This window comes from Nicotiana tomentosiformis, chromosome 6 (assembly GCF_000390325.3).
Source record: "Nicotiana tomentosiformis chromosome 6, ASM39032v3, whole genome shotgun sequence".
Classification (NCBI taxonomy): domain Eukaryota; kingdom Viridiplantae; phylum Streptophyta; class Magnoliopsida; order Solanales; family Solanaceae; genus Nicotiana; species Nicotiana tomentosiformis.
This window is the reverse complement of record NC_090817.1, coordinates 44969054-44980250: the sequence shown is the minus strand read 5'-3', so window position 1 is coordinate 44980250 and position 11197 is coordinate 44969054. Positions and strand designations below refer to the sequence as shown.

Genomic DNA, 11197 nt, shown 5'->3' with positions numbered 1-11197 from the left:
TGAGTGTAATTTATATTATGGCATGAGGTCTTTGTCATATGAGTATGATTTATATTATAGCACAAGGTCTTTGCCGTATGAGTGTGATTTATATTGTGACGCGAGGTCTTTGTCGTACGATCTTGCCAGGGCAGAGCGATACGGTTGGATATGGCATGAGGTCTTTGCCGTGCGATTGTGTTAGGGCAGAGCGATAAGGGTGAATATTGTTGTTGTGACAAAAATGTGGCACGAGGCGTCATATGTTTGTGTTTCTATTTGATGATTTGTTGGCAAAACTGAGTGATATCTTGAATATGAAAGTGAATTTATTATAATTTATCGTGTATTTTACGTGTTCTTACATGGCATCCCACATGTTAATCTATGTCTCTGCTGTTATTTGACAATTTAATTGCCAAAATATTACCTGTGTTGAGTTGATATATCATGTTTTGTCCAGTTGTTGGTAGCATAGCATATTAATGTGAAAAGGAAATTGTCATCGTGCATTATTTTACTTAATTTTTGAAATGTAATGACCCGATCAGTCGTTTTGAGTATTGGCATTCCATTCAGTGGTTTGAGGTATTAAGTAGCTTCATATGATGTATTATGACTTGCGTGTATGGTTAGTTTTAATGTTCGAGAGGTTTGAGATTGATTTGTAATAGAAATTTTCAATTTTGGAGCCTTAAAGTTGAAGAGTTAACCAATGTTGGCTTTTGGGTGAAAGGTCTTGGATTTGCATTTTGATGGTTCCAATAGGTTCGTATGTTAATTTTGGACTTGGGCATATATTCAAATTTGAATTTGAATTTTCCTAGAAGGTTTTGGCTTTATTTGTCAAAAGTTAGCAATTTGAAGGTTTGGAAAGTTCATAAGTTAGAACGGAGGTTGATTTTAATGTTATCGGGATCAGATTGTTGTTCCGAAAGTTGGAATATGTTGGAATTTTCATTTGGAACTTGTGTGCAAAGTTTGGTTGTGATCAGAAATGTTCAAGTGTTATTCAGACGCAATGGGTGAAGGTTTGAAAGTCAAGAGAAAGACAGTGATATTTGATTCTTTGTGTTAATGCTATTTGTGGTGTTTCGAGCCGTTGGATAAGTTTGGTCGATGCATTTGGACTTGTTGGTATGATTGGACGGGGTCCCGAGGCACTCAGGTGAGTTTCGGGGTGGTTTCAAATCATTGTTAGACCTTTTTTAGTTGCTGGTTTTTGGCTACAAGTGTAAGAATCGCGATCGTAGTCCTATGGGCCGCGTTTGCGAAGAGTAAATTGTTGTTTGGGTCTTGTGAATCGCAATCGCGATTGTCCTGTTCGCAATCACGCAGAAGAAATTTATGTTGTCACTAGGCTGACTTCTGGAGCTTATTCTTGCAATCCATAAGGAACTTCGAGATAATCCAAAAATAAAAGTTGTAGTCTTTTGTGTCTAGTTTTCAAAAAATAAAATTGTTTGTCATTTGGAGTTTTATACAGAAAGTTATAGCCATTATATAGAAGCTGTATGGAAAGAGTTAAACCAAGTTTATTCGAATTTGTTCATCGCGATCGCGAAGGATCTTGGCCGCGATCGCGGAGGGTAAAATTGTGCTAAGCATTTTGTGAACCGCAATCGCGAGGTTGGTGACCGTGATCGCGAAGAAGGAGCCCTGGAAGGGGTATTTAATGCCTAATTTCATGATTTTAATCTTATTTTCACAAATTTTGAGGCTTGGATAGCGGACCATGGCAACTTTGGAGATGAATTTCATACAAATCATGAGGGTAAGTATTGCTGACTTGATTTTGATTATATATCATGAATTCCCATAGATTTTTACACATAAACACATGGAATTTCAAAGTGAAATTTGGAGGTTTTGGCAAAACCTTTCTAAAGTGAAAAGTTGAGATTTGAACATCGATTCGGAATTAGATTTGGATGAAACTTGTAGGGTTGGACTCGTATTCGAATTGGTTATTGGAATTTGTGAGTTTTATCGGATTTTGGGGTGTGGGCCCTCATGTTAACCTTTTGGTTGACTTTGACTATTTGACTAAAGATTCAACCTTTATTGTTTGGGTTTGATTCCTATAGCATTATTTGATGTTATTGAGTTGGTTTTTGCTAGATTCGAGCTGTTCGGAGGTCGATTCGCGCAGAAAGGCATTTTTAGAGTATTGATTTGGCTTGTTTGAGGTAAGTATCTTGCTTAACATTGTGTAGGGGAATACTCCTTAGGATATGGTCGTAATTGCTTATTTGTATTATGGGAAAAGCGATATGTGCATGAGGTGACGAGCGTCTACGCGGGTGCTATGTGTGGTTTGTGGCCGGAATAGATATTAGGTTATTAATATGCCTTAATTTGAGGATGTATTATATATGAAACATGCTTAATCACTTTGTGGCTATATGAGCATGATCACTTCACTTGCTTTTAGCCGTAGTAATGCTTTATTTATTAAATACCCATCCGTATTTTACTATTTTTTATGTCCTTGTGCACTTTGTTAATAAACTATGAACTCATATCCGTGATAAAAACTTTGGCATTATTATTGTGATTTTGTGGCACATGTGGACATGTTTAGCGAATAGTTTGGGTATTGGCATGACGTCTTTGTCGTGCGAGCACAAGATCTTTGCCGTGCGAGCACAAGGTCTTTGGAGTGCAAGTGTGAATGATATTGGCACGAGGTCTTTACCATGACAGCACGATGTCTTTGCCGAGCGAGTATGATTGATATTGGCATGAGGTCTTTTCCGTGCAAGCACGAGATCTTTCCCGTGCAAGTGTGATTGATATTGGCACAAGGTTTTTGCCATGCGCGTGTGATTGGTATTGTGACACGAGATCTTTACCGTGCGAGTGTGATGGATAATGTGGGTATGTGTGAGTTTCTATTTAATGACTTGTTGTTGAAGCTGAGCCATTACTTGCATTTCATTGTTATTACTTGTTCTGTTGTGATTATGTTATTGTTTCTGTTATACTTTTTGTTGTCAGTCTTTGATATATTGCACAGGTTATTTGACTAGTAAATATCACATGAATTGAACCTTGTCGCTACTTCACCGAAGTTAGTATTGATACTTACTGGGTACTGATCGTGGTGTACTCATACTACACTTCTGCACATTGCGTGCAGATTCTTGGAGCTGAGCTGCTGCGGATGATGAAGGCAGGCATTGAAGTCGTAGTTGCATCCCATATCCGAGCTACTATTTGTTCATGTTAGATTAGGACATCATTTGTGATTATGTAGTTTTCGAACAGAAGTTGTACTTATTTCTTTTACTAGCTTTCTAAATTCAAATCATAGTGGCTCATGACTTGTACTACCGGTCCTTGGGGTAGTTGTATTGATTCTTTTGCAGTTTTATTTATAACATTGATGGTTTCTCATTGTAGTAGTAACTTATAATGTTTGGCTTATCTAGCGGGTTGGGTTAGGTGCCATCACGACTTGGTGGGTTTTGGGTCGTGACATGAAAGGTTCTCTTGAACGCGTTATTTGGGAATTGGTACGGAATTGGATCATGTTGGGAACCTTTACTATTGATATTCTTTGTTCCATAATTGACTTACTGGAATATTTTCTCTATGTTGTACATGTTATTGAGATGTACATGTTCTGCAAAGTGAGTATTTTTTGACTTAAAAACATCGTCACTACTTCTCCGAGGGTAGTCAAGATAGTTACTGAGTACATGTGGTCGGTTGTACTCATACTAACACTTCTGCACCTTGCGTGCGGATTCTTGGAGTTGAGCTGCCGTAGATGACGAAGGCAGGCTTTGAACTTGTAGTTGCATCTCAGATTCAAGCTACCATTTATTCATGATAGATTAGGATCTCATTTTTGTTTATGTAACCTTCAAACGTATGTTGTATTTATTCCTTTTACCAACTTTATGAATCTAAATCATAGTGACTCGTGACTTGTGTACTATCACTTCTTTGGGTAATTTTATTGAATTATGTTGCAATTTTTATTAAATATATTGTTGATTTCTCTTTAATAGTAGCTTATACTATTTGACTTAGCTAGCTGGTTGGATTGGGTGTCATCATAACTTAATGGAGTTTTGGATTGTGACAATTCTACTAAAAAACTATTGTAAGTTTGAACAACTTCTGACAGAGATTGGAAAGCTACTACAAAAGGACATTAGCACAATAGATATCTGTATGCTGTTCCGCCAATTAGAATATTCAATGATATGGGCATTAATACATATGTGAAATTGAAGAAGGCAAATCCAGGGATGAAAACGCTCCTGCTGTGTATGTCGTTCAGTGAAGATACTGTAGGTGCAAGTACCTCAACCGTTAATTTTATTGCAAGTTCATTAAAAGGTATGCAATTTTTCAAGTTGCCATTCATACATGAGTCTGATACCAGTGATAGCATGAGCATTGCGATAACAGAGGATGACATCTGTATACAACTTTCTGGAACAAATATCATAACTAATACATTCTACCAAATTTTAATAAAAGACAAATTCGCAAAGACAAAAAGTTGCTGGTTGCTAGAGAAAAATTTCAATATCTGATTGATAAATTATTCACAAAAAATGTTTGGTTCTATTTTCACTAAAGTTTGTACGCTTATTTTCATTTATGTAATTCTTATGTCGTACCGAAGTGGTACACAAATACACAAACGTTTTTTTAATGGTATTACATTTAGTTCCTGTGTGTTTTTACTGATACTTTCTATGCTTATTTTTGTTATTGTAGTTCTTATATTATAACAAAGTGGTAGATAAATACGCTAAAGCTATTTTTAAAAATGGTGCTACACTCTCTTACTGTGTAATAACAAAAAGTGGTTCGCAGTATAATATGATATGCATTTAGTATATCGATATATTGTAATGGGTATATCATTATAGTTGATCATATATTTTTCACCTGCTTATATTTGTGTTTGCATTATAAACATGTATACCTTTGTTTGTGGCGATGAAAGATGCTATTGGAGCCATAACGCATTAAGCCTATGAGCAGCAAAACTTAAAGTGACAAAATTTAATTATGTCCACAATTATTTAAACAATAAGAGATTCTTTTCACCAAAGCAGGATACATCGGCATTTGTTGATGCTATAGTACAAGTGTGACGACTCAAAATTCCGCCTCGATGTCGTAATGGTGCCTAGCCGAACTTGCTAAGCAAGCCAACTCAAAATCAACAAATAAAGTTCATTTCTATTATTTAACAGAGAGATATAACGATAAAAGATGAAAATAGTCTTAAAACAGTGATAATATCTGATAAAACTACCAACAAGGCCTAAACACGGCGAATACAATACGCCCCAACACTAGGTGACACAAGTACACGAGTAAACTACGGAAATGAGAACAAGTCTGTATACATAACAATTGTCCGAAATACAATAGATAGAAATAAAAGGAAAGAACAAGGACTCGAGAACTGCGAGATAGATCCATGAAGTGCAGCTCACCCTAATTCTTCGTGTAGTCTCCTGGCTCAAATCAGAATGCTCTGTTAGGATCTGCACAAAAGATGTGCAGAAGCGTAGTATGAGTACACCACAATTGGTACCTTGTAAGTATCAAGTCTAATCTCGAAGTAGTGGTGAGGTAGATGCTTCTGAATACTTACCACATGGATGTAATAACACAATAAGAACTGAACAGTGAATAGTATCATGAGATCAGGAATCACAGGTATTAGCTGTTGAAAGGTACTAAGCATGCTTTTCTAGCACAGAAATAGCCCTATCACTACTCAGATATAATAATAAAAGACAACATGCTCAAATAATGGAGCCGGAACTCCCAAATAGCATATGAAGATTTCAAGTAGATATGTATGCTCAATCGGTACAATATCCATGTATCCCGATTCACAATCCATGTATCACATTACCCGATATAAAATTCATGTATCGTCCCGGTACAAAATTTATGTATCGTCCATGCTCACAGGGCCCAAAGTAAATATGGATTATCATATGACTCCGGAGGGACATATCCAAATTCAAGCGCAAATGGGGTATAATAGCATCCCTCAAAAAATAATGTCTGGTCATCAAGTCCAATGTGCCATAACTGTATCTCGGCCGCATGCTTACCCTTCGTGCCAAAATCCTTAGTTCGAATCATGTCTTCATTATTTTTAATGCATGTATATGTTTAAGAATTACAGATAAAAGGTGCATGAGGACTTAATTAATACATCATATGGATATGTGCTCGTGAAATCTCTACGTGACTACGAGCAATTAAGTAATTTAACATATCAAGACAAGTTCCCATGCCTTCACAATTGCTCATATGTCTAGGGCATGATTTCTAATATGAATAAGAGAGCAAACGTAGTCACAATAGCCAAATAAATCATAAATCAATAAACACATAGTCAAACAAAGCATGAAAATATTCTAATTTCTGCCCCCGATCATGATATAAACTTCGTGAATGCATATACGCTTGCCACCACGTATATACACCATCCCAATACCACAAACATATGGCAAACAAGTCAAATCCTAGGGTTTCCCTCTAACAAGGTTAACCAAGAGACTTACCTCTGCCTGGTAGCCTGTAATTTTGCAAAATAGCCTTTTCTCTCAAATCAACCTCTGAACGAGCCGAATCTTGCCAAATACAATTTAATAACGTCAAACAATGCCATAGAAATCTAACCCAAATAAAAAAATGTTGAATCTTTAATCAATTGCACAAAGTCAATCAAAAAGTCAACCTGGGTTCACCACCCAGAACCTGACAAAATTCACAAATCCCAAACATCTATTCCAATACGTGTCCAAATATACAAGTTTTGTCCAAAACCAACTCCAAATTGGGGTTCAAATCTCAGTAATTCATTTTCCAAAAATTCCTTACGAAAACCCAATTTCTCCCTTAGATATCATCAATCAAAGGCTAAAATCAAAGATGAAATTATGAAATAAAATCAAATCTAAGTCAAGAAGACTTATCCCAGTCCAAGTGGTGAAAATCGCCTAAAACATCCCCCAAATCCGAGCTCCCAATCTCGAAATATGATAAAATGGATAAAAGTTCTGAAAACAGAAACTTAAAGGTCTGCCCAGGTCTATGCATCGTGATTGCGGGACCTACACCGCGATCGCGAATGCCAAAAACTCCCCGGCTCAAAACTGCCCTTCGCGAATGCGAAGACACTAACACGAAAATGACCAGTCACCAACCAAGCTTACCCAAACGCGAGGCCACTCACGCGATCAAGTAGGCAAATCTCCTGCCCGACCACATGCCTCCACGAACGCTGTACCTGAGCGCGAACTTGAAGCATCCGATCCTAGCCCTCTGCAAACGCGACACATCTCTCGCAAATGCGAAGTGTATAACCTCGCCTGCCAAATTTTCCATTATGCGATCACGAGCCTCCATCCGCGATCGCGAAGAAGACCATCTACATCAGAAACCAGCAATCCAAAAAAGGGAAATTGGTCCGAAACTACCTCAAAACACACCCGAGCACCACGGGGACCCCATCCAATCATGCCAACAAGTTCCAATATCTAATTCAAACTTATCCAAATGCTTCAAACACAATGAATACCATTAAAACCAAGAATCGACAATCAAAACACATGTTAAGCTTCTCTTAAGTTCATTAACTTCCAAACTTCGAACCATGCATCCGATTCAAGCCTAATCAATCCAGATTAAAACTCAATTTTTGCAGACAAGTGCCGAATGAAAAAATAAACATATTCTAACTTTTGGGACCAAAATCTAGATCTGGTAACACCAAAGTCAACTCCTGTTCAAATCTATGAACCTTCCATACCTTCAAATTTCCAACTTTCGCCAAATAGAGTCAAATCAACCTAGGAACCTCCAAATACAAATCCGGACATATGCCTAAGTCCAAAATTACCATACAAACCTATTGGAACCATCAAAATACCATTCCGAGTTCATTTCTACAAAAGTCAAACCTCGGTGAACTCTTATAGCTTAAGCTTTCATAAATGACACTAAGTTGTCAAACCACCCCCGAACCTTTCCGAAGCCAAACCAATCAACCCCGCAAGTCACAAAACAACAAATACACATACGAAAAACATCAAATAGGGGAAAGGGCTCAAATATATAAAATGACCGATCGAGTCGTTATATTCTCCCCCTTTTAAATAAACGTTTATCCTCGAACGAGTTAAGAAACATACCTAGAGTTCCAAAATGATGTGGATACCTCCTCCGCCTATCATGCTCGGTCTCCTAAGTCACCTCCTCGACCAGTTGACCTCTCCACTGAACCTTCACTGATGCAATATCCTTCGATCTTAACTTCCGAACTTACATGTACAAAATGGCCGTTGGTTCCTCCTTAAAAGCCAAGTTCTCATCCAACTGCACCGAACTAAAATCTAACAGATGTGAGTGATCTTCATGATGCTTTCGAATCATGGAAATATGAAACACTATGTATACTCTCGACAAGCTGGGTGGCAAAGCAAACCTATAAGCCACCTCACCCCCTATCTCCAAAACTTCAAATGGACCAATGTATCGAGGGCTCAATTTGCCCTTCTTCCCGAACATCATCTTTCCCTACATAGGCAAAACTATGAGAAAAACCCTCTAACCCTCCATGAAGGCTACATCACGAACCTTCATATCAGCATAACTCTTCTATCTGGGCTGTGTTGTATAAAGCTTCTCTTGAATCAATATCACTTTCTCCAAAGCATCACGAACTAGATTAGTGCCCAACAACCTAGACTCCCAGGCTCAAACGAACCAACCGTAAATGAAATTTCCTCCCATATAAGGCTTCGTACGGGGCCATTTGGATGCTCGACTAGTAGTTGTTGCTGTGGGCAAACTTTTCTAATGGCAGAAACAACTTCTACTAACCTCTGAAATCAATGACGCAGGCTCTCAAAATATCCTCCAAGATCTAAATGGCACACTCGGACTGTCTGACTATTTGAGGATGAAATACTGTACTCAATTCAGCATGCGTTCCTAACTCATGCTGCACTGCTCTCCAAACATTTGATGTAAACTGAGTGCTTCGATCTGAGATGATAGACACGGGTACACCATGTAGGCGAACAATCTCTCTAAGTTAAATTCGAGCCAACTGCTCAGAAGTGTAAGAAGTCATGACCCTAATAAAATGTGCAGACTTAGTTAGTCTGTTCACAACCCACACAACATCAAATCTCCTCAAGGTCCTTGGCAACCCAACCACAAAATCCATAGTGGTATGCTCCCACTTCTACTGCGGTATATCTAACCTCGGAAGCATACAACTTAATCTCTGATGCTCATACTTGATCCGCTGAAAGTTCAAACACTGTGCGACATGCTCAACAATGTCCTTCTTCATCCTTCTCTACCAATAATGTTGCTTAAAATCACGATACATCTTCGTAGAACCTAGGGGAATAAATACCGCGAACTGTGTGCCTTCTCAAGAATTAACTCCCTCAAACCATCCACATTAGGAACACAGATTTGACCTGAAGCCTAAATACCCCATCATCACCAATAGTCACCTCCTTGGCACCACCTCGCCACACCATATCCTTAAGGACAAGCTAGTGAGGATAATCATACTGGCACGCCTTAATGCGCTCAAACAAAGACGACTGTGACACAACACAAGCAAGTACCTTTCTAGGTTCCGAGATATCCAACCTCACGAACCTGTTGTCCAATGCCTGAAGATCCATAGCTAGCGGTCTCTACAGCTAGAATAAAGGCCAAACTTCCCATGCTCTCCGCCTTTCTACTCAAGATATTAACTACTACATTGTCCTTCCCCGGATGATAAAGAATGGTGATATCATAGTTCTTCAATAGCTCCAACCATCTTTGTTGCCTCAAATTTAAGTCTTTTTATTTAAACAGGTGCTGGAGACTCCGGTGATATGTACACACCTCACAAGCCACGCCATACAAATAGTGACTCCAAATCATGAGCACATGTACAATAGCAGCTAACTCCAAATCATACACGAGATAGTTCTTCTCATGAGGCTTCAGCTGGTGCAATGCATAGGCAATCACCCTACCGTCCTGCATCACCGCACATCCAAGACCAACCCTCAAAGCATCATAATAGACCGTATATGATCCGATCCTAAAAGCAGAACCAACACTGGTGCCGTAGTCAATGCCGTCTTGAGCTTCTAAAATCTCTCCTCACACTCGTCTGACCACCTTAACAGAGTGCCCTTCTAGGTCAACTGAGTCAATGGGGCAGCAATAGATGAAAACCCCTCCACAAAGCGATAATAATACCCAGCCAAGCATAAGAAACTCCTGATCTCAGTAGCGGTAGAAGGTTTTGGCCAACTCTGAACTGCTTCAATCTTCTTTGGATCCAGCTTGATCCCACCATTAGATAACACATGGCCCAAGAATGCCACCGACTCCAGCCAGAACTCACACTTGGAGAACTTAGCATATAGTTTCTTCTCCCTCAAAATCTGGAGCATAGTCCTCAAATGCTGCTCGTGCTCCATAGCACTATGGGAATACACCACGATATCATCAATGAACACAATAACAAAGGAATCCAAGTACGACTGAAAAATACAGTTCATCAAATACGTGAAGGTTGTTAGGGTATTAGTCAAACCAAAAAACATCACCAAAAACTCATAATAATTATAACTAGTCCTGAAATCCGTCTAGAGAATATTTCAAGCCATGATCTTCAACCGGTGATACCCCGATCTGAAATCAATATTTGAGAACACCCTAGCATACAAAAGCTGTTCGAATAAGTAATCAAAGCAAGGCAATGAATACTTGTTCTTGATGGTCACCTTGTCCAACTGCTGATAGTCAATGCACATACTCATGGAACCATCCTTCTTCTTCACAAACAACACTGGTGCACCTCACGACCATACACTAAAACGCATGAACCCCTTATCCAGCAACTCTTGCAACTGTTCTTTTAATTCCTTCAACTCTGCTGGAGCCATACAGTACAATGGAATATATATTGGATGAGTACCCGACACCAAGTCAACACCAAATAAATATACCTATCGGGTGGCATACCCGGTAAGTCTGCTGGAAATTAATCTGGAAACTCCCTCACTACCAGAACTGACTCAATAGTAAGAGTGTCAGCACTAGCATCCCTCACAAAGGCTTAGTACACCAAACACCCCTTCTCATCCATCCATTGAGCCTTCAGAAATGAAACCAGCCTACTAGAAGTACACCC

General features: G+C 38.9%; 1 protein-coding gene across 1 annotated transcript; it reads right to left on the bottom strand.

Annotated features, from left to right (window-relative positions):
* Positions 1 to 10193: 10193 nt before the first annotated feature.
* Positions 10194 to 10949, bottom strand: LOC138893909 (uncharacterized mitochondrial protein AtMg00860-like). Its single transcript, XM_070178575.1, has 2 exons — positions 10875 to 10949; positions 10194 to 10544 (listed from the first exon to the last, which is right to left on the bottom strand). Exons 1-2 carry the CDS (start codon positions 10947 to 10949, stop codon positions 10194 to 10196), a joined length of 426 nt encoding a protein of 141 aa, XP_070034676.1.
* Positions 10950 to 11197: the final 248 nt, after the last annotated feature.

What these genes read in the sequence shown, in the direction of transcription:
- LOC138893909 (XM_070178575.1), bottom strand. Translation starts at nt 10,949, where the DNA reads ATGGCTCCAGCAGAGTTGAAGGAATTAAAAGAACAGTTGCAAGAGTTG. An exon ending in AGGGGTTCATGCGTTTTAGT is followed by an intron (nt 10,545 to 10,874) that starts GTATGGTCGTGA and finishes TGTATTTTTCAG; the next exon opens with TCGTACTTGGATTCCTTTGT.